Raw genomic sequence first — 25,169 nt, forward strand, 5'->3', positions numbered from 1 at the left:
CCTTTATAAAGTCATAAAATATGCGCACTTTACGCATGAGGACACAGGCTGGAGAGGCTTAGTAACTTGTCCAAAGCTGTACTCTGAAAATTGGAGTCAGAAAAGGAGGCCTGTTTACTTCAAAGCATGCGCTCTTAAGCATGGCAGTCCTTACTTCTGCCCATCCAATTCATTCTAAAACACTATTTCTTACCATATTCTTGGTTAAAAAGGATTAGTAGTTATTTGGATAAATGAATGCCCCCAAAAAAGTGCTTCCCTAAAATTCAGCTCCTCCAAAATACCTTATCTAATCATATATTTATTCAACCAAGATTTACTGAAGCTTACTATATTAATTATGATTAAAAAAATGCATACCGTCACAGAGTTCACACTCCACAGCAGCACTCTCAGCAGTGACATGCTATGTATCTGCGCTGTCCAATACAGTAAGCCACCAGCCACAGAGGGCCAAGGAGTACTTGAAATGTGGCTAGTAAAACTGAGAAACTACATTTTTTATTTTATAAAATTTTCATTAAATTTAAGTAGTCACTTGTGGCTACATATGGATAGCAAAGCTCTAGAGGCGTAGAGAGATCTCTTTGAAAATTATGATGCAGTGTGATAAGTACTATTAACAGTTACAATGGAAACAAAATATCAGGTTTCACTTTTATTGCCTGCAACACTTACTTGGCAATTATTCGCATATATGTGAAAAAGCCCTATCAACTGTTATTTTAGATATCTCATTTATGTTTGTCTTTGTTCTGGAATTAGGTCATAAACTCAAGCACAGGAAGTGGTCTATGCTTCTTTGTAGTGCTCTTAATCCATCTTGTTTGCTCCATCACTAATTCTGACAGCTGCCCTGCAAAACTCCACTCTTCCCCAAACTTGTAAATGGTTTCCCACTGCTATTTACTATGGCTTGAGTATACTGCCCTTCAAATTAAAGAAATATGGCAAGAACTCACCCTAACTAAGGTAACTTCACTGTTATCAAAGTATAACTAAGACTCACCCCCAGTTTGACACAAACTTAAGATGAAAAGATGATATCGGATGAATATGGACATTTTCGCTACATCATAATTATGACATAATTATGATAGAGCATTAACAATAAATGTATAAAAAAAGTAGAAAATTCACAAAGAAAAAAGTTGTCAATAGACCATCAGCTCCTTTCAATGGCTACTAATGGCTATATGTAAGAAGGTATGCGTTAATTCAGGCAGCAATATGAAAAGTTATTACTCTTGATCAAAGTTAGATGCAATCAAAAGCTACATCTGCTCAGTAATATTTAGATTTTAGACCTATCCATTTAAAAATCAGCTTTATGGGCCGGCCAAGAGGCTCAGCTGGTTAGGCGCATGAGCTCTGTGTAACAGGGTTTGATTCCCACATGGGCCAGCGAGCTCTGTGCAAGCTGAGCTCCCGCTCAGCTGCCAACAGGTGGCAGGATGACTCAGCTGGTGAGAGCACGTGCTCCTAACAACAAGGCTGCTGGTTTGACTCCTGCATGGGATGGTGGGCTACGCCCACCTGCAACTAAGACTGAACACATCACCTTGAGCTGAGGGGCCGCAAGCTGCCGATGGGCGGCCAGATGGTGACTGGACTTGGAGCTGAGCTAGCTGTGCCCCATACAACTAAGATTGAAGGACAACTTGGCTGTTCCCCTTCCCGTAATCCCACAATAAAATCTTTAATTAATTAATTAATTAGTAAAATCAGCTTTATATAGAAACCTTTAGGGAAAAATAACTAATTGCTAGTATATACTTCTATGATCTCTTAGTTCTATTTTCCCCACTGTAACAATTGTTTTTATAATACAATTTTGGGTAACTTGAGCTATTCTGGATGGAAAATATAGAGTTAGAGCATAAAACACTATATACTATGACGAGGAAGCACTAAAAATTTAGTCTAGATGTTAATATTTATTACTGATTAGAAAAAAGTTGTCCTCTAACACTGCTTTTAAGAGCTGTATTGGAGATAACTTCATGCTATAACATGATGCGATTAAACTTAATCTACATTGATCACTTAAAATGATTATGTAGTATAATTTAGCCCCAAAATGATATATATGTAATGGTGCACACTCAAGTGATTTAAATCACACCAGTTTTCTCTGGCGGTTATAAACAAATAAGAATCTATCTTAACTATGAGTCTCATTCTGCACAGCTAATAAATGCAAATTCTAGACCACATTACTGACATATTTAGTTTTATCTACAACCAGAAAGACATTAAAAATCTGTGTGCACTCCTTGCTGCAAAGAAATTGGATCTATTTATTCAATGTTTTAAAAATTCATTTTGGATTCCAAAAATACTCACCACACCAATAATAAACTATCAGGAAAAAAAAAAAAGAGTGTGCACTCTGGGCAACAAGGATGCCAGTTAGATTCCCACATGGGCCAGTGAGCTGTGCCGAGCTGAGCTGCCACTGAGCTGCCAACGGGTGGCAGGATGGCTCAGCTGGTGTAACAACAAGGTTGCCTGTTCGAGATGGTGGGCTATGCCACCACAACTAAAGACTGAACTCGGCACCTTGAGCTGAGCTGCCACCCAGATGGCTCAGTGGATAGAGAGCGTGCTCTTAACAACAAGGCAGCTGGTTCCACTCCCGCATTGGGATGGTGGCTACACTGACCCACAACTGAAAAAAATAAAAAAAATAAATAAATAATAAAAATACTCACCAGAGGGGGAACAATGATATAGAAATTTCGGAGATGTATATTCTTTGGCCTTCGAAATTCTGGCGCAAAAACATCTACGAGCATTTTGAAATACTCTGTGCCTTCGGCAGAATTTCGTGTGTGATCACTGAGGACTGAATCCAAATGCCTAAAATGCAAAAAAAATTATTTACTTGACTCCTTTCTCAAAAGATATGGCTTTTTTGAGGGGGGGAAGGAGGCCGGCCGAGTGGCGCGATGGTTAAGAACTGGCTTGGGACCCCAAAGGGCCCCGGTTCGGATCCCACATATGAGGGCCAGTAACACTGCCCTCTACAGCTAAGATGCTGAACAACAGCTCAACCTGGAGCTGGGCTGCCGTGAGTTGCCAGCAGCCAGCGTGAGTGGCCAGCAGCCGCAATGAGCAGCCGTCCAGAAGCCGGCGACTGATCTGCCTCACCCGGGAAGAGCGCAATGATGGTGCCAACTTGGGCCAGTAAAGCAACGTCCTCCACAACAAGACTGAAGAACAAAAAGACGGCAACTTGTCTGTTCCCCTTCCCCCAATTCCCCAGCACTGTTCCCATCCCCGCAATGCCCCAATAAAAATCTTAAAAAAAAAAAAAAAATGTGGCTTTTTAAACCTGTCTCTCATCAGCTTAGATGAGAACACTCAAAAGTACAAAACATTATAAGACATTTCTAAGTAAATTTCTTTCCAGTTCAGAATGAACTTATTTTCTTAGCAACAGAAGCTGTTCAATATTGTTTAATTAACTTAGTCTCTAAAACCGAGTATGTAGGGCATCTTGGCATTTAAAATAATAGCTTTGTATTTCTTCTTCCCACAAGGAGCCCTGTAGAACTCCATTTCATTATAAATAAATTCCTCTTCATCTTAAATCTCTGCACTAATGAATGCTTCTTCTACACCTCCTTATCTCCACTGAAACCTGACTCCTTTTTAAGAACTTAGCTTCCCAATCTGGACATCTTAAAAGACAACATCCCAGTATCTCTGGCCTCTTTGAACTGCTTCAAAATATTTTTTAAAGGTCATCAATTTTTAAATGAATGATATCATTTAATAAGAGGTAACGATCTAATTTTCTTCTTTGATATACTGCACAAACTCTTTTAATCATTTCAGGGCATGTGATTTCAAACAGTTTATTAACTATACATGGCTTCTTTAACTTGGCAAAGAACTAAGCTATTTATTTCAGAGCAGTTAGTTCTGTGTTGGAGCCTTCTTTTCATAAAAATGCACACATGCATTTTCCAGCACATTTTTTATGTTAAAAAATTTAAGCCTATCGAAAGTTAAAGTACAGTATAATGAGCACCTGTATATCCTTCAGCTGGATTCACCATGTAACATTTTGCTACATTTATTATTTTTTCCTGACACATTTAAGAGATGCAGACTTCATGTTACTTAGCCCATAAATACTTTAGTATAAATCTATTAAGAGCCAAGACATTTTTCTACAAAGCCACAATATATTATTATACCCCAAAATACAGTATTATCTAACATACAATAAATACATATTCAAGTCTCCACAATTATCGCCCAAATGTCCCTTACAGCATTATTTTTTTTTTCTTCTCCAGGATATGATTAGGGATCACCCACTGCATCTGGCTGTCAGGTCTTCAGTCTCCTCCTCTAGAATACTTTCCTTACCTTTTTGTCTTTCATGACACGTGGTATTTTTTAAGAGTCTAGGCTAGGAGTTTGGTAGAATTCCCCCCATTCTGGATGACTCAGATGGTTTCCTCATAATAAATTCAGAGCAAACATTTCTGGCAAGAACACAGCATGACTATTTGCTATCCCACTGCATCAGGGGGCCACATAATGTCAGTGTGTCCCGTTACTGGTGATGCTGCTTGATCACTTGGTTAATGTAGAATATTTACATTATAAAGATGTTTTATCCTTTGTGATTAATAAACAATTTGTGAATACTCTGTTCTTCAAAAATATTTTAGAATTTATTGATGATTTTTGTCTGATTTCAAGTATTATAGTGGTAACCGCAAAACAGTGATTTTTCCCTCCTAAATTTTCTCATTCCTTCTATATTTATTAGCTGGCATTCTTCTGTAAAAACACGTTCCCTCTGCTCCTTCAACCTTTCTTATCACCACTATGACCCATGGCTTATTTTTTTATTCAATATATTATAATCGATTTCTACCATTATTTTTTTTTATATTCAAATTATCTCCACTTTGTCCAGGGGTGCCCCTTCATGTCTGACTCAAAAAACTATTATAAGGATGGCTCAGCTAAAAACAAACAAACAAAAAAAAACTATTATAATTATTAATAATAAAACTTAGTTTTCTTAATTCTGCATGCCTCTATCAAGTTTTAAATTGTGTTTCAAAATCACTACTGACTCAAGCCTATAGACCTGCACTGTGTCCAACAAGACAGCTGTTAGCTATTTAAATTTAAATGACATAGAATTTTAAATTCAGCTCTCCAGTCCCACTAGGTCTCTGTCAAGTGCTTGACAACACACATGGTGGTGGCTACTGTACTGGACACTGCTGCTCTAGGCGACATAAAATGAAGGACAGGTATTCTAAAACAGTGTTATCACAGAGAAATATAAAAATAGTAAAAGGAAACAGGTGAAGTGAATTTTATTAATAAGCTATTTGGCATTTTTTATACTAAATCCTCAAAATTAGTTATATACACGTTAGCACATTTCAATTTGGACTAGCCACATTTCAGATGCTCACTAGCCACATGTGGGTAGTGGCTACTGCATTAGCATGTACTACAAGATCCCTTTTTTGTGAAGTTGCAAAGAACTCAGAATACTACAGTCTTAAAAGAGAAATCATTGTATTTCATAAACTGAGATCACAACTTGTATAATAAAAAGTGACATACCCATTTATGTTTACCCTCCATTTAATGTTTTATGTAAACACATACTTTTTAAAAATCTCCAAACTTAGGTTATTCCAAAATTAGATTACCTTGCTGCTTTTAATGTTTCTTCTGCAAGACCTTCTTCTTTTACTAGTTCTTCAAAATTTACAATATCTTCAAGATCAGGCACAAATCTACATAAGAATTGAGGAAGTTTATTAAGGCAAGATAAGTACATAACACTGACACAGACTTTTTTGCAGGACTCCGAATTTTTCTACTATATATTTGACAAGAATTTTGCATTTCAGTTATATTACTAATATCACCACTATAGTTCCCAATTTTGTATATTAATAATCAAATTTTAATCCTTAAAATCATGTAACCACTAGAACCATTCACAAACTATACTGATTAAAATAAATTAACTTTAAGAGATATAAAAATGTTCAAAGGCCTGCTGTAGTCTTAAATTTTAAGAGAATTTAACTAGTAGAATTAATGGTTTTTCTCCCATATTTTGTATCAAAATATATAAACAAGAAAAAAACAAAAACCTTTTCTACAATACTATTTCAAATAGATTTAAACAACATAATTTTAATGGAATAAACAAAGCAAAAATGATGTCTGCATCCATACCTAATGGCATTGCTGCTACAATGAAGACCACCAGATCTTATCATTCGTATGTAGCCCATAGCATTACCTTAAAAACCACACACAAAAAAATCAGATATTTACACAAATAACCCTAAATTCTAATAATCAGGAATACAGTTATACACAATACCAATTACACGGTGTCCGATCCTAAGTACCAAAAGATTGTGCAATATTTTACTTCAGTTCTTGCTTCATAAAAATGAAACAAGTATCTGTGCACTTACATAAATGTGCATATTTACATACATCTATGTTAAACCTTTTAAGAATAAATGTAACTCATTTGGTAAACTAATTAAATGCTGACTACATTAAATTTTTTTAAATTGCTAAGGCAGGTGATTAGGCAAAAAGCGGGACTTCTCACTTTGCTCTGAGCTCTGAGATTCCTTGCTCCTTTTCTCAAAATATTTAACAGACTCAAAGCACATTACAATGTTTTATAAGCAGAGTTAAAGAATTTATATTTTCTAAGAAGAGAATAAAGAGTAAAATGCTGGGAACAAAGTGAAAAGGATAATATTCCCCAACTATGGAATGCATCCTGGTGGCAAACGAGTATTATTTTTCTGTGTATTAGGGGAAAGATGTGTATTTATTTTGATGTGTATTAGTGGGAAAAAATGACTGGCATACTAATCTTGTGATTTCACAATTATTTCATAGGATAAAAATTACACTTTTAAAAAGTATAAAAATATGAATCAGGCAGTATTCATATGGGAAAAAATGCTCATATTGTTGTGAATAAGTGAAGTTTTAAGCAACACTGCTCTAGAAAAATAGCTCTTAATCTGAGGCCCATGGACTCTAACCTGAAGCACCCGAACCCCCCCAGATTACATGCAAAACTGCATGTGTATGTGCATAAGGCCTTACTCTCAGGGAAGCAATCCAGAGTTTCCAACCGATTCCCAAAGAAGGGTTAAGAATTATTGTTCCAGAAGTTTACTGTCTAATATGACATCAAATGTCCATATAAATAAAACAGTACTTACTTGACAATACCTCACTATTAAATAGTTTAAAATAATAAATTTACAAAGATAAAATTCTCTAAGTTCTTGTACTATTTCATAATAGAAATGTCTAATATTTAAACTAATTAATTTATAAAAGTTAAGCTAGTGTTCAGTGACTACAGAACTAAATGCTTATAATATCTATCCCACTAGTAAATTTACAGGCCCTTAAAAACACAGGCTATTTGTATCCTCAGCATCTAGAAGAATATTTGGTATAACTGGCTCTTAGTAAATGTTTGATAAATGAATGAGTGAATCTCAGGAGGCATAATTTTACCAAATATGGTAAGAATTTAGTAACTGTTTGGTGCCTACAACTGTGAAGAACATAAAACACCTTTGGACTTAGAACTGAAAAACCCTGGTGTTAAGTCCCAGAAACACCCCTTATTTATTCCTCTGAGTTTTTCTTTTTACATCTTTAAAATAGTGATTACATGCCTATCTCACAGTTATTGTGAGGACACTGATAGAGAAAACATGTGAAAAGCTCAAGTGAATATAAAGCTTTATTAACCTGTGATTATTTTTAAATAGTCCTTGATTTTAAATATAATGTAACACATTTCAGACAAGTTCTACTTGTAACGTAGGACAAATCAAGAAATTATATATAAATATGAAATAGTATAGCATAGAATAACATTTAATATTTCATCTTTAAATTTATATGTAACTTATTAACTTATATTATTAACTTTTCACATAAAAATTTTATACTTTTGTATTTAGGCTGCAGCTTGAGGAAACCTCTTTTAAAGGCCCAAAATAGTGCCTTAAACAGAGCAGGTACCTAATAGTTACCAGTTGACTATTATTATGAGTATGGTCTTTGAGATGAATTATTAAATATATTTTTAATTTAATTGAAAAGGTTTTATTTAACTTACATTAGTCCACAGTCTATCAATTATTTCTGCACCAACCATCTAATCATACTTGAAAAACTTTTGGCAAGAAAGTTACTCTAGTGGAATAAAGTTGAACTCAGACACGCACAGATTATCTGTATTTAATGAATGACATAGATTCTTGGGATTTGTACTTTATTTCCTAACACTTTGATAATAACTTACCAATTTGGCTGATGAGCTGCCTGAACTGATCAAGGTAGCTCTGTCCCTCTGGGGTTATTCCAAGTTTTCTGATGCCTCGATTGAATTTTTCAGCTCTTTCAAAAGGATACTAGAGAGATAATTTAAAAACTACCTTTATTATAAACCCCCTAAAGCATAAAATGCCTAACAAATTAACCATGCCAATACCACTTTCCTTTCTCGTTTTGTATTTCCATTGTGCTTAAGAAAAAAAAAAATCACTCAAGTCTAATGACAAAAAAACGTATAGCACAAAAACTACCAATGTTTCAGGGTCAATATAAAATAAACTTCTTTTTGACATTAGCTAAGGGGAATAATTATTAATGCCACCAAACTAAAGTTTCCCACTATTATTAGTTTCCCAATACCCAACTACTCTATTAGATAGAAGAAACCAATTCCTCTGAGAAACATTTGTTCAGAGATGTGTGACCACATTTCTGTGGACTTAGTAGGTATTAGGGACTTATTTAAACATACTCCTTCCCAAACAACACATAGCACCTAAGCTAAAATTTCTAGTTACCATCACCAATAAGAAATGATTTTTCAAGTCTTAGCTGATTAAAATAATTAGGAGAGTACTAGCTTTACATTAATAACAAATGCACACAATTCTTACACAACAATAGCATGATTATCTGAATACTAGTAATTTCTGTTCAATAAAAATGAGATAGTTATTACAATTTTCTAGTAATAACTGTAATCTAAAATTTTATTATTTTACTAGAAAGCAGTTTTTTTCTGCTCTGACACTGAAGAGAACTACCAACTAGTATACAAGGAGGTTGGGGCTAGGTGTTGCTTATGGGTAATTAAAATAGTTACCGAACATATGACCCCTCTACATAAGCCTATTGATTCTCTATCCAAATGGCTACATGCCTTTGTATTGTTACCACTAGTAATTCTTCATCTCAATATGAGAAAACTCAGCCTGGAGGGTGAAGACGAAACAGCATTCTTATAAATTATAAGTGGGATTGTCAACTGGTACAGTATTTTTAGAGTGCTTGGCAATATGTATCAGAATTTTAAATATTCATAGTCTTTGCCCTAGAAATTTCTCTTCAAGAAAGTATTTCGGAAATAGTCTCCAAATACATAGAGATAAATGTGTAAGAATGTTACCTGTAGCATTTTTTGTAATACTGAAAAATCAGAAAAACCTAAATATTCATCAGTAGGAGAAAGTTAAATAAGTTATAGTATACATCTTTACTATCAACTCTTAAAAAGAGTAAGGTAAATTTACATGTACTGACATGTGATAAGCACACTCGAAACAGTATATATAGTATTACTCCATTCTTGTTAGAAAAAAAGCAATATATGTGCAAATATGCAAATACATATGTTTATCACACAGACAGTTGAAGGCATCACTTCACATTTTTAATAGCAATTGCCTCCAGAAAATGGAACTGGACGGAAGAGAAATGAGAGAGGATATTTAGTTTATGTACTCCATATTGTTTAAATGCTTCAAAATGAGCATGTACTGCTTTTGTGTTATTTTAAAATAAACTAAGAAAACTAATACCAGGCTACATTGATCATTTAATTTTTCCTTACACTTTAGCCTACAGAGAATGCAAAAACTAAGAAATATAAGGGAAATTATAAGAAACTTGGAGGCCAAATCTAGGAGATATTATGTGAAAAATAAAGAAAACTAAAACCCCAGCAGAGATCCTCATAATGAATGTTATCATAACCATTTGCTATACACTCAACAGTTATACCAAACTATCTTAAAAAGATTATGTAAAATACCTTATGATCATTTTGGTCCTTGATTTCCCTGAAAAACCGAATATCTTTAATCAATCTGGATTTGATATGTTCATCATACATAAACTGGCTAAATATATAGAACTTCTTTTTCAAAAACTGGTAGGTGAAATTAACCTATAAAATTAAAATTCAAAAATTGGAAAGTTAATATAAAAATTTTTAAATCATTGTTATTTATATTATAAAGTCTAATTTATGAGATTTTATAAAGTCTAATATTTATAGTCTAATTCACACTGGAACTGAAATATTTAAATAAACAAAGTATTTTAATGCCCAAATTTACAGAACTTTCTATAAGCTCCCCTTAAATATTTTTACTACAAAAGGAAAAACAGGGGAAAAAAATGGAAAATACTCTCATAATAGGACTAAGAATTATAGTGAGAATCACAAAACCAGATTCAACACTCTGGTTTTTACGTCAGAAACCAGTCAGAAGTTTCTATGTTCCTCCATTTATAAGATTACTTATTACTAATCTTCGTGTCTAGAATGATACTAAAGTAAGAAACAAGGTGCTCTTTGAGCTTTCCCAAAGATAACAGGAAATACACAATAGTCCATAAATATTCTGAGTCCCTCTCATGTGCAAGGCGATGTGCCTGTTACGCTCGCTAGACGTGGTCTTTGTCATCATGAAGTTTATATTCTAACAGGAATGACAGATGTTTTAAACAAGTATATGTTAAATTATTAAATCTCAACTGCAATAATTACTAAAATGAGAAGTGTGGGTGCTTTGAGAGTGAATAACAAAAGGTACTGACCTAGACTCAGAAAACCCTGAAAAAGCAGGATTTGAGTTGAGATTAAAGTCAAAATAACATAAGATTAATTCTGACCTACAGAAGGAAGCTCTGTACTAAATTCCATCCCACCACCCTCAAATACTACTAATTGCATTAACAAACGTAAGTCTTCATTTGGCCAGTTACAGAAATGGGTGCTTTCTCAGAACTTTTCTTGAGGTTTAAACACTACTTTTTCTTAGTCACTTTAGTGGTAGTAGGCTTAGGAGACATAGTTTCTTTGTCCTTCCCACTCTTAATCGAGGGTAACTCTGCCAGCCTCTGATCTCTGCTCTGTGCTCACTTTATCATCATCAGACATCAGGAATTTACTTTCATTAGTGTGATTAACTGATTAACGGCTATATCCCCTGCCAGATTAATTCCTATGAAAGCAGGAATTGTCTGTTTTTCTCACACTAATGTGTAGCACAGTGTTGTAGAAATAAACTGTGTGCATAATTTTATGTTATGAATGTTTGATAGATTAGGTAAATGTTTATTTATCCTTAAGGGTTCTGACATGATCGCTACATGGATGACTCCTTATTTTAAATTTGAAACTAACTTTCTGTGTCTCATTTCCCTATTGGTAACCACTATAATAGAGCTCCAATCACATCACTCATCAGCTCAAACACTACAATGCCTCTTCGACTGTATACTAAAAAGGTCCCTATGTAACTATCCAGTTACATAACTTCCCTATTCACTTATTCCCAAATATGCTTAATAATATTTTACATTTAAGCATTCACATTCTTCTTTCCTCAAGAAGCTAAGTGTGCTCTGAAAAACAGGTAAATTCAAAGACTTCTCTTTCTCTATAGAAGGAAAAATATTGGGTTGTTGGAAAAGTCATGACACATTTTTGCAACGAAAAACACAGAAAAAATACGTCATGACTTTTCCGACAACCCAATAGCACACAAGTTTAAGTGATTTCCTCAAGTAACTGAATGCCCATTTCTAAGAAGGTTCAAAATATTTTTAGTAAATTGCTATTTTTATGGCTATTGAATAATTACTAGCACCCTCTCCCCCAAAAAAGAGCATAACTGACATTAAGTAAACTGCTATCGATGATTTGCTTTCCAAAGCAACTTTCAGAGAATATCAGGCCAGTCACACAGATACACACACACACACACACACACACATTTATGCTGATGTCCTCAAATTTTCAATGCTATTTATAATGACGAATCTGAGATGGTTAAGATATTCTAAAGTGCCTTTTGTGTCACAGAGCTTGCATCACATCCAACAAAATTTTAAGGCCAAACATTTTAATTATATCAACCAGAAAAATGGAAATTCAGGTATAATAGGTAGTAGTGTCTTTGACCACAATATTCTATCAGAAAACTATTTTCCAAACTATCAAATTAAACAAGGGTCTATTACCCACCCAACCCCCCAAAAAGGTGCTTACAGTTGTATTCATGATTCCTGTGCCATGTGTTCGAATTGAATTAGCAATATGCCGAATATTAATAGTGTTCAAATGTTTGTTATTGCTTGTCCGTTCAATAAAAATCTGCAATGAAACAAACTTATGCTAAATAACAACACAATCCATAGCAAAACAGGTCAGTAATCCAAAAAAAACTTTCGCATCTACTTCATTAAAGATAATTTAATTGTAAAGTCATTTAAGAAGATAATATAACCAAAGCAAAAGAGTAAACAAGATGATCTCTAAGCAATTATTTTTTCCTTTGCTTATTTTACCAACTTTCACTATTGAGAATCAATTCTTTACCCCTCAGCCTTCCTACTATATAGCCACATCCACCCACATCAAAAAATTTTTTGTTCTAAAACCTACTAACCTGATTATTGAGATTGTAGAGATATCGAGACACAAATATATGAATGTTTCTCATAATTTCCAAAACATCCAGGCCCTAAAAAACAGTCCACACAAAGGCCTATTATTATTATTGAGATAATCAGACTTGTATCAATATAGTAGCTTACTATTTATAATACTTTTCCCAATATTATTTTAAAAAACAACTATACAAAAAGTATGACCAAAGGTTAAAAGAGCCTTGTAACATGTACAATTAGGACTACTTCCTTGGGAAAAGGTGGCTGCTTGTTATCTTTAAATATTCAAGGATCCATGACTCAAAATCATTTCCCCACCATTCTTGAGAATATTTTTGTCTTTCTGATCTTTTATATATTTTTTACAAAGTAAACTAATGGCCAGATTCTAAAAGGTAGCCGGGGTTATGTGGTGATACTTATAAAATACATACTATTATTTAGGTACTGTGCAAAGTTCTCTACATGTAATTTTTTAAAAATATGGTGTTATTCTTCTAAATTCCACAGCTGAAGAAAATGAAGCTAAGGGAGTTCTTTAAGGTCAAATAGCTAGGAGGAGGCAGAATCCAGGGGTTTTTAGAAAGTCCAATTTTAAATCCCTATGCTTCTTTGAATTGCACTAGACCACCTTTAATGTACAAATTATTAAGAATCCTTCATTCTTGAGTTATTACTCTAATACCTAATGGTATCATATAAATTGTTCTAAAACTTATCTAACTGGAGTGAAAAATACCCCTTCGATTAAGTTTTATCATAGTATTTCTCATGTTTTAATTTGAAATTTTGTTTACTCATTTTTTCTCCCACTAGGCTATAAGTCATGAGCTGAGACTGTTTCTATTCATTTTTGTATCCCTAAACATAGTTCAGTCTAGCCATGTTTTTAGTAACTATTAAATGTATAAATGAATGAAAGGATATACCATATTTTGCCATGTATAATGCGCTCCCGTGTATAATGCACACCAATGTTTTTGGCCCAAACTTTCAGAGAAAAAAATTTTTCATTTAAATTTTTTAATTCAAATTTTTGTTTGTTTACATTTAGATACTTGTTTTTTGTATTACAGAGGAATTTCAGCATTTATATTTTTAACATATTATGGTACAAGAAATTTAATTAACAAATGATTACAATACATAAGAACAGACACAAGGCACAAGAAATTTTATGTACCGGTAACAAATTTACCATATTTATCATAGACGGCCAAGAACTCTTCGTCATTGCAAATTTGTCGTAAGTTCAACAAAACTGATTATCTTATTCCAGGGTATTATTTTGCATACGGATATCGTTATTGATTTCCAGAGTTACACTTTTAACTCATAAGCATAAATAAAAGAATTAAAAACATTTACATAGATATGAAATTAGTACTACCCATGTATAATGTGCATCCTTATTTTTCCCTCACAAATTTGGGCAAAAAAGTGTGCATTATACACAGCAAAATACAGTACATACTAATCCCAGAAATGGTCCCTATATGCAGTAGAATGAAGGAAAAATAATGATCCTCAAATTTTGGAACTAAATAAATGTTTTTTTGGTAAATAGTATCTAGATTACCTTAGAGAGAATTACATGGTAATTAACTGAAAACAAACTTTTGCACTGCGAGATACTGCCATATTGCACTGAGATACTGCTCACTGAGTTAGTGAAGCTAAATGCTTCTTTGCACTCCTCATTTTATGAACAAATGGTTATAATCATATAAATTTAACCATTTTTCCTAAGATATTAAAGTTTATATATTACATGTAGGTTTAAAATCCTTAATTGTATGACCTTGACTAAACTTTTTACAATTCTGCAGAAGTCACCTCATTATCCCAATGTTTCTGAAAAGCTGAATCTAAATCTATGTATAGAGACATGCCTGATTTTTTTGTGCTTTGCTTTACTGCACTTTGTAGATTAAAAGTTTGTGGCAAACCTGCATCAAGCAAGTCTATCGGCACCATTTTTCCAACAGGCTCAGGAGATGGTTAGCATTTTTAGCAATAAAGTATTTTTTAATTAAGGTATGCACACTATTTTTTTTAGACATAATGCTATTGCACACATAATAGACTACAGTACAGTGTACACCTAACTTTTATATGCACTGGGAAACCAAAAAATTTGTGACTTGCTCTTTGTGATATTTACTGTATTGCAATAGTCTGGAGCCGAACCTGTCATATCTCCGAGGTATGCCTTTATTTCAAATGTTCAACAAAAGTATAAACAGGAAGCCTATGGTAAATTCTTTCATAAAGCAAATTAGCACTATCTAATTTTTATTCTTGTCAAGTACAAGGTTTTAGATAGCAAATATTTTCTTAAACATAAACATGTAGGACCGGCCGAGTAGCGCGATGGTTAAGAACTGGCTTGGGACGACAGAGGGCCCCGGTTCGGATCCCACATATGAGGGCCAGTGACACTGCCCTCTACAGGTAAGATGCCGAACAACAGCTCAACCTGGAGCTGGGCTGCCGATGAGTCGCCAGCGACAGTGTAGGCTGCAGCCCCTGTGGCAGTGGGTTGCCATGGGCTACCGTATGTAGCCAGCAGCCAGCGTGAGCAACCAGCGTGAGCGGCCAGCAGCCGCAGTGAGCGGCCGTCTAGAAGCCGGCGACTGATCTACCTCACCCAGGAAGAGCGCAATGATGGTGCCAACTTGGGCTTTGGGCCAGTGAAGCAACGTCCTCCACAACTAGATTGAAGAATAAAACGCAACTTGTCTGTTCCCCTTCCCCCAATTCCCCAGCACTGTTCCCATCCACCCAACTCCCCAATAAAAAAAAAAAAATGTAATAAAGTAAAAAGGAAAAAAAAAGATTTCTTAAAGAAATGCTGTTCTCATGCTACAATCAGAGTATGCTAGAAACATTTTATACCATACCTGTTCCAAAGTCTGACTAGGAAGATGTGCCTCTGTCATAACCAATCCATAACGCTGAGTAGCTAGATTTCTCATTTCACTGTAAGTGGCCCAGTCATGAAGAGCCACTGTTGTTAGATTGTAGAAAGTCTTGTCTAGGTAGTGAGTTACATAAGCTACAAAATAAATAAATGTTTGATTATTGAGACAGTAGAAAAGAGAAAGGAAACTAAAAAGGAAACAACTTGTCTTTGAACACTAAATTTCTTCCTTTAAAACAAGGTGCTAGGAAAATAAAAGTGAAGAAAACAAAAAAGTATTACAGAATAAATGTACTAACGCAGAAAAGATACACTCAAAGCTCCATTTTTGTTATTTGCTCTTTCATAGTTAAGCAAAAAGATATAGAATATGACTCTAAGAAGGAAAGCAGAACACTCACCTCGAATGTCAATGAAACGATTGAAAAAACGAATTGGATTCAGAGAGAAAAACAGGGCCAGGTCTTTCATGCCAACTTTGAAAGGGTTCCGATCATCCAGCTTTAAGTGAGTGTGCACAGAAAGCCGTAGGTCCTTCTCTATCTCTTTGCACAACTTGTCCAGCAAATGCTATTCACAAAGAATTGATACCTTAATTTTTCAAAATATTCCAATTGTACAGTTCCTCTAGGTGTCTATGCTTTAACCATTAGAGTTTTATAATCAGTGCAACAATGAAAAAATTTGTCAAACTGCTTTAAGAGTCTAAATATTCTATGGTAAAATATTACTTTTATTGCAAACTGAAAATTACTTTGCTCTTTATTTTAAAACAATAATTTTTCGGACTAGGGAGCAGTTAAACACTAAGCTTTTATTTTCATTAATCCTTTAAATATAACACCCCTGAAAGAAAATCAAAAGCTAATGTCTGATGGCTTCATTACAAAGAATGTGAAAGCACAAAATTTATGGGAACAATCAATGAAAAAATGTCCTTAGAACATGCAAGACAGGAAATTTTTAAAAAGCTTTCTTGTAATAATCAATAAAAATCACAAAATTCACTGAGCTAAAGGTAATGAAGTTCAATACCGTTTCTGTTCTACCATGGAGTTCTAAATATTGGCAGGACACATATTTTAATTTCTAAATAAAAATATTTAGTACAATAAATGGTATGAAAATATCCCTAATTTCTTCAAACCTGAATAAGGTTTATATTGTGAAATTTACTCATTTTTAATTCCTCCCTCCAAATAAAAATATCATTAGATGGCAATTTAATTTTAAAGGTATCAGTGTTTATAATACACACTTCATTAAAACAGGGAGGGGTGTACTATATTGAATTTGAATTATTTATGTTACACAAGTGTATTTTTTAATATATAATTTCCTCCTTTTTAGTCAGTAGCTTTCCAAATAAAGTTCAATAAAATATTGATAGTTAAGTTGCCTTAACTGTGTTACCATTAGCAGCATTCAATATTTAAACCAATTTTGATTTGTATTCTTCTAACAAATACAATTTTAAATTCAAATATACTGTTTACTAAAGTAAAAAAATCATTCCAAGTTCCCAGTCTGGATTTCAATGTAAAAATTAGAAATTAAAAGACCAATTTAAGCACAATAGTGATACTGTAACTAAAAATCACTCATTTGTTCTAGATAGTGACTTATACCTAATAATTTTAAATATGTGAAAGCCTGGTTCAATCCAAAAAGCTTTTCCAAACACTGCATTCCAAATACATGTTTTAACTTTTCAATCTTAAATATGATGTTACCTCATTTAAAATTTCCATAATTTCCTTGTCATAGCAATCCAGAAGTATTTCGTAGGACTCTAAATGCCTTGCATGCATCATAGCAGGTACACAGTCACGTAAGGCACTGAACATGTACTAAGGAAAAAATTAGAATGTACATGAATTTATAAAAACCAGATCTCTAATCTAAATATTAAAAGGTTAATTATCTTGAAACACAAAAACTCAGTCTGAAGGCTGTTTTTTCATACGACTGTCTTTAGTAAATATGAGAAGTCATATTTTATTCTTTAAAGTATATACTTTAAATATACAAAAAAATTCACACTCACTTATTCTTTCCTATCTTGAGCATTCAAATACTTATTTCCTAAAGAAACAGAAAGATCTGAATAACATATACCTTGCTGACAAATTAATGTCAGATTTGTGACATCAACTAAAATCAAGTGAAATGAAAAATGTCTGGGACTATGAGGGGAAGAGTTAAATACATTAAAATTAAATTATCAATATAAAATTTAACTACAGACTGTATATAAATGCTTATTAAATATGCATAGCATTGTACAAAACAGCATTAGCAGTAAATTTTAAAATAATTTATTAAATTAAATGATCTAATTAGAATGGTTGTATAGTGACTAAAAAAATGATGGGTTTAGTTTATTCTTTGTATTTTTCTTTACTTACATGTAATCTGGCTGCATCAACAGCATTTTCATATACATCATCTAAATAAATTGGGAACACAGCTCGATGCCAGTATAAAAAACAACAGTCACACTGTGTTTGGACTCTACAATGTAAAACAGTAATTAGTGGTACCAAAATTGAAGTACTCTCAAAAAATGTCTGACTTATTTTTGCCTTTCCTACATCACTTAAACCAAAATTAGTACAGAAGAGTCACAAAATAAATGTTTCAAATGGAATAAAAGTAACAAAACACTCTAATACCTGACATTGTCAGAATTCTGCACATACACTTTCGTTTTAAAGCATACTTGAAAAACAACATAGCAACTTTCAATATCATTTGGTATGTGTAACTTACAATACTTGCATCATACACCATTTTACTTGTCTCAAAATTGAAAAGCAGAACCTTTTAAAAACTCATGAACCAAAAAGAAACCCAGTTACACTTAACCTGTCTAGTCTTAGCCAGGTGACTATTTCAAACCTTTGGGGCAATAAAAAGATGAATAAATATCTTATAATGAAGACAATTCAGTATTTCTTCCAAGCATGGAATGTTAATTCCATGTCACTACTACAGAAATCTCAGCTTCTCAGAACAAAAACAGTAAGTTATAAATATGACCATTAAATGGAAATTGTGCTGTAATCTCCATTTGAGTGGGAATTAAAATTCAGAAGACTCATTTTCCCATCAAGAAACTTACTGCTTACTCTTTAAAATAAAAACAATAAAGCACAAGGAGCTACAAAATACATCTTCCAAAAACTAATTCATCTTAGTGACTGGTTGTGAACAGTGTTATTCCAATTCATATCTCATAATGAAATTACAGTAGACTATCTGACATGGGTCTCTAAATCCCTCACAAACAGATAAAGCCTTATTAATTAAAAAGCAACAAAGTTAAAGGTCCACTGAAGACGCCCATCACAATAATCACAGTGTGCACCAGGGTCTGTCAGATGCTCTAAGGGCTACATCATGTGTCTCATGTGAGTTCTTCCAGAAGCTACATCCTTACTGCAGAAGCAAAGCTAAAGAAATATGATCCCTCATCACAGCAGTCTCATTTTGGTCATGCGAAAGGAATTACACAGAGGAACTAATGGCCTATTTGGATTATATTTCCTGTGTTGCTATACTAAAAAGAAAATGAATGTTTCTACTAGTCCAACGTTTTGAGTATCATTATATATCCCTACTTACCTTTCTCTAAGTTCACTGATAAGATCCAGCTTTTTCATGACTACTTGAAGTGGAAAGAGTTCTTCATCTTTAAATGTTTTCTATCAGGGAAGGGAAAAAAAAGCAGAAAAGTTGCAGTCAAAGTAAGGACATGTTTCTTAGGTAGATAAGGGAACTATGAAATCTCAGCTCTCCACTTTATTACATAACTAATAGCAATATGCTTACCAACTGTGTGCCAACACTTAGTGCCAAAGAAATAATAAGTCGTCGTTGTTTTGTGCTTGGTCCATTTAGAGTGTTTTCAGCCAATACTAGAGCAGAGAGCACATCAAGACGCTGTTCGCTATATTTTTTGTCAGAAATTACTCTTTTCTTAAAAAGAAAACAGGAGATATTAGTTTTATTTCTGAGGCAATAAAAGACTCAGAAGAAAACCTTCTCAATAATGTTCTCCACGATTCAGTTTAAGAGAGCTTCGACGACACTTGCTCTGCTGAGCTTCCTCTGATAATGTTATATGCTTTATCACTTCTGTATCACTATCATTTAGCACTCTCAGGGACAGCAAATGTATCAAGCATACTTTAAAATTTCCTATTAACTTAATAAGGAAATCATTTCTTGAAAAAAGATGCATATTTTAAAACTGCAAACAATGTTATTTTATTTTTTTGAAGATTTTATTGGGAAAGGGGAACAGCCAAGTTGTTGTCCCTCAGTCTTAGTTGTGGAGGGTGCAGCTAGCTCAGCTCCAAGTCCAGTTGCCATCCGGCCGCCCATCGGCAGCTCGCAGCCACTCAGCTCAAGGTGCCGTGTTCAACCTTAGTTACGGGTGGGCGTAGCCACCATCCCATACAGGAGTCGAACCAGCAACCTTGTTAGGAGTACATGCTCTCACCAGCTGAGCCATCCTGTGGCCACCTGTTGGCAGCTCAGCTTCGGTGCAACTCACTGGCCCATGTGGGAATCGAACCGGCAACCCTATTGCTCAGAGCTCGCACTCTTAACCAACTGAACCACTCAGCCAGCCCTACAATGTTATTTTTAAGAGGTATATTAATGTATTACATGCTGCAAGTTCAGAGAAAGATAACCCTAATCATCCTAAGTAAAAATCATAAAATAATCATAAAATACCATGAAGATAAATGGCCAAGAATATTTCAAGGAATGGAGTACACAGGCTGAACTAGAAAACACATCTAAGCAACAGAAGAGCAAACTACAAAGATAATTATGCTGAATACATAATCACTTTCATACCTTGGCCACAGAAATAGAATTAAGAGCTTGATGTTGAAGGTACTGTGTTATATGTGAAACTGAATCAGCCACAACCATGCTTCTCCTGTAGAACATATGCTCTATTGCCTAAACAGAAGCAGAAATAAATTTATAAAAATCAACTCAAAACTTTTAGGCAAAATTATAGAATATCTTTATGACCTTGGACTAGGCAAAGAATTTGCAAATGAAATGCAAAAAGCACTACCATAAAGGATAAGATTGGTAAACTCAACTATAATAAAATTCAGCATTTCTGTTCATCAAAAGGCACTATAAAGAAAAAGGCCACCCAATGTATGAGAAAGTATCTGCCACACACAAGGAGTTAGTATTTAGAATATATAAAAATTCCAAATGAATGATAGATTATTTTTAAAAGGCAAATAATCTAACAGAAAATTGAACAAAAGACATGCACAAAAAAGATTTTTCACAAAAGAAGAAAACAGCTAATAAATTTTACAAATATACTATCATTAACAATCAGGAAAATGAACAACATTAAAAATCATAATTAAAACCATTTATACCAACTAATTTGGAAAAAAAAAAGTCTGTTAATACCAATGTTGCCTAGTTGAAGAATAACGGGAAGTCTAATATATTGTGGGAGGTACGTAAACTGATATAATTTCTTAGGAAAATAATTTGGCATCATCTTGAAAAGTTGAACTTGTACATAACAGCAATATACTGGTAGATATATAATACCTTAAAAAAACTCTGGCACAAGTACACCAAGAGACATATACAAGAAGGGCAACATTATTTGCAACAGCAAAAACTGGGAACAACTCAAAAGTCCATCTGTAGGAAAACTACACAGCAATGAAAATGAAGAAACTACAGCTACTCATCCCAACATGGACAAGTTCAAATACAAAATTTTGCGTAAAAAACAGGCAAGTCAAAGAACACAGAAAGCATTACTCCATTAATACAAATTTCAAAAATATAAGTAAACAATGGACAGTTTATAGATTCATCTTTATGTGGTAAAAAGAAAAAAAACAACAACAAGGAAATAAGCATAAAATTCAGGAGAATGGTTTCCTCTGAAGGGGCAAGATAAGATGCAATCAGGGAGGGACAACACTGGGGCCTTGAAAATACAGGTAACGTTCTAGTTCTTAATTGGGATGGTGGGCTTTTAAATGTTTATTATTTTTTAATTATGCTACTATATTAGATATATATGTATCTATACATGCATATACATATATACACATCTATATTTATATTTCATAAAAAAATGTAACTGATAATATATCTTAAAGAAAAAAAGGCTAAAAATCCAAAGGCACAATCTTCAAAAAAAAAATCTCTATTTCCTAAGCAAATCTAACAGCAATTATTAGCACAAATTTACTAGTAAATCTTAATTTCAGTTTTTAAAAAAGGTTGAGTTTTCCTGCCTAAAGGATTTTTCTTTTAATTTATATAGAGTATGCTAAAAAATATTTTACCCTATTTCCAGAAGTATACTCTGGTTCTTAATTTGTTTGACCACTCATACAAGTGGTCTACTATTCAAATCACAAGCTTACAGCATTTTCTGTAAATTACAAAATAAATAGCCTCATGTCGACTACCCTCATCTGCATTATACACTATAAAATAATGAATAATATTACATGGGTCTTATTTTAACTCATACAACATAACTTAAAACTTACACAAGTAAAACTTTACTAATGTTTAGGCTTTTTCATTTTCCTTCTTTTCTGAGTCACATTACATGTTAACTTTTAATATAGTTTAAATGTATTGGCCATTCATAGAACATTACTCAGAAATTCCTTTCAATGACCAGTTCCTTTATCCAACTGAGAGATAAGTACACTTCCCATTTTTTTATTCTCATATAATCAGAAAATCAAATCCTACAGGATCATCCTAATTGAAATTACAATGGCAATGTAAAATAATCTAAAACCTACCTTGAGAAGTTCAACAAGCCTGCATAATGCCTTAACTGAAGTTTTGGTCATTGGCTTTTGCATGGACATGTAGAGATTCATCGTGGTTTTAATAATGGTACTAATACTATATGCGTATAAGAAGCCCTACAAAAAATAAAACATCGATTATAATCACAAGAAAAGATTTAATTTCCTCATGATTTCAATCTCTATGTAATAACAATCATTCCTCAACTTGCCAATAACTAGTGTTTCCAAAGTTCATTTTAAAGTCAGGTCTTAACGAGTTTGAAATACTCTTCCTCGTACAATATTATACATGGTGGTCAAGTTTCAAAGCAGCTCTTAAAGTTTATTTACTCTATCACATACCAGTATAGTTCTATTGAAATTTTAGTGTGTAATCACAGTTGAAAATCCGTCCATAAAAAAACAAAACAAAACAAAACAAAAAAAACCTTCAGAGAAGATTTGGATGTCAGAAAGATATCTATTCATCCTCATTTTACCTGCCAAGGAAAAGGACAGAGACTCCTATCTGTGGCAGCTTAAGACAAGAGCTGAGGACTCTAAGGAACTAGGAACTGAAAAATGAGTGAGAGAGCTGCTCTCTGGCCAATACATATATCCAGAGGTGTTTCTCAGTTCCATGTCAATCCCTCGTTTTCTTTCATCTAAGCCAGCCCCCTTTCCGTCTGCTACCATACCCCCTGCCTTCGTTGGTATTAATCAGACTTTCTCTCCTTCAAGCCCAGTGAGAACAGCTTCTCTCCTACCCTTCTATTCATGAAGGGAGCACACAAGTCTTGTGAGGTTTTAAAAACAATAGTACTAATAAACCCAGGGAAACAGTGCAGAATAAGAAAACAGGACAAAGGATATTATCTCTCAAATATTTTTGCATTTAGACCAAAAAGGACACAGAAACACAAACATAATGATGGAGATTCTTTGGGTTCATAATGGACCAAAAAAAGATACACTTACAGTTTAGAAATGAGCCTAAACTATACTATTGTGGATATATCAAGGAGCTGGGGCTGAAGCTGTGGCAAGTGATTTTCAACCTCTGTCTCCTGCCCTACCACATCATATGTGAACGATACAGTTCTCTCCCATCAGTAACAGTGGCTCAATCTGGGGTGGGAGTTTCTCTCATCCCATAATAGTTCTGTGGTAAAGACGTGCTAAATTAAGGGAATCAAAAAACGAGAGACGTAGTAGCATCCTGAGAGAGGTGGCAGTAAGACCAAAGCCTGGGGCACACACGCAGGTAAGAGCCACAATCTTACCTTATTACAGGACTATAACACCAGATTCTGCCCCAGTGCAGCACTGGGAGAAGTTAAAAAGCAGAAACAAGGAACAGCAAAAGTGTAACTCTAAGGCAGGCAGAAAAGGGGGGGAGCGGGTCTTTAGGGGAGGGAAATCATGGGCTAATATCACACAATTCCCTGGTGTCAACAATTTGTGAAGGATATACATCAAGGATGTATTTTAAAAATCTAAATGGGGAGAGGGGAGGTCTGGGGCCTGTTTCTGTTAATGGCAGAATAAATAATTTGAACCAACCTTCCCTTTGGCAACAACCAGAACTGAGCCTGGCATTGGAGGCTGCTTTCCCTTAGACATGTGCCCATTCCAAAAAAGGAAAATAAAGACAAAAACCAAACATATCTTTCAACATCTCACGGGAAGGGAAAGAGGATAAAAGCAGGAGTTCACGGCCCATCAAGGAGGGGAGGGGATCCTGGTAAACCACCTAGGCTCTGGTTTGGGATCCTAAAAAACTACCCCCTAAAAAGTAGGAGTGAACTAAGGAAAAAAACAGTCGTCATAGGTCATCGGTCCCACTTCAAATCATCTCAATCTATGACTGGGTTGAGATGATCTGTGTTACTAGTTGTCCTAGGCTAGATGTGTACCAGAAGCAAAGATAAATCATCTCGGGAGAAATAAAAACAATATCCAGATCCTCAAAATCATCTACAGCTTTTCATAAATAGTGTGTAGCACTCTATAAAAAATAACCAGGCATACAAAGAGATGAACATATCCAAAAACAAGAGAAACAACAGAAAATAGATATATCCAGATAATGAAATTATTAGACATGGGCTTCAAAATAATTATGCTGAATATTTTGAAGAAAATAAAAAACAAAATTACTTAAGAGAACTGGAAACTATAAAAAAGAAACTAAAAAGTAAAATAATTAAAATTAAGAACTCAGTACATGGGTTTAACAGCAAATTAGACATAGCTGAAAAAAGAATTAGAACAGAGAGAGAACAGAACGGAAACAGTACTTGCAGGGTTAATGGTTGAGAATTTTCCACAAATTCCAGAAGCTCTACCAATCCTAAGCAGCACAAGCACAAAGAAAGCCACACCTAGGTGCATCAAAGTAATACTGGTAAAAAACAAAAAGTAGATCTTATAAGAAATTAAAGGAAGTCACATATTGAAAAAGCAACAACACTGACAGCTGACTTCTCAACAAAAACAAAGGAAGCCAGAAGATAATAAAATGGTATTTTTAAAACCTAGGGGGGAAATCCTGCTAACCTAGAATTCTATATGTAGCAAGAGTACCTTCAAAAATGAAGTTGAAA

General features: G+C 34.0%; 1 protein-coding gene across 7 annotated transcripts in view; it reads right to left on the reverse strand.

The window, feature by feature from the left end:
* WASHC4 (WASH complex subunit 4) overlaps window positions 1-25,169 on the reverse strand; it is a 57,358-nt gene that overhangs the window by 10,721 nt on the left and 21,468 nt on the right. For all 7 annotated transcript variants that reach the window (XM_019642618.1, XM_019642616.1, XM_019642617.1 and 4 more), the window contains 15 exons: window positions 22,573-22,698; window positions 20,609-20,716; window positions 19,571-19,717; window positions 19,364-19,443; window positions 18,145-18,250; window positions 17,470-17,586; window positions 16,138-16,306; window positions 15,717-15,871; window positions 12,813-12,887; window positions 12,413-12,517; window positions 10,166-10,300; window positions 8,363-8,471; window positions 6,238-6,304; window positions 5,700-5,786; window positions 2,715-2,862 (listed from right to left, as the gene is read on the reverse strand). In XM_019642618.1, the coding sequence (XP_019498163.1) occupies window positions 2,715-2,862; window positions 5,700-5,786; window positions 6,238-6,304; window positions 8,363-8,471; window positions 10,166-10,300; window positions 12,413-12,517; window positions 12,813-12,887; window positions 15,717-15,871; window positions 16,138-16,306; window positions 17,470-17,586; window positions 18,145-18,250; window positions 19,364-19,443; window positions 19,571-19,717; window positions 20,609-20,716; window positions 22,573-22,698 (1,734 nt within the window). The remainder of the gene's footprint in view (window positions 1-2,714; window positions 2,863-5,699; window positions 5,787-6,237; window positions 6,305-8,362; window positions 8,472-10,165; window positions 10,301-12,412; window positions 12,518-12,812; window positions 12,888-15,716; window positions 15,872-16,137; window positions 16,307-17,469; window positions 17,587-18,144; window positions 18,251-19,363; window positions 19,444-19,570; window positions 19,718-20,608; window positions 20,717-22,572; window positions 22,699-25,169) is intronic.

Source organism: Hipposideros armiger, unplaced genomic scaffold, assembly GCF_001890085.2.
Source record: "Hipposideros armiger isolate ML-2016 unplaced genomic scaffold, ASM189008v1 scaffold_71, whole genome shotgun sequence".
NCBI lineage: Eukaryota > Metazoa > Chordata > Mammalia > Chiroptera > Hipposideridae > Hipposideros > Hipposideros armiger.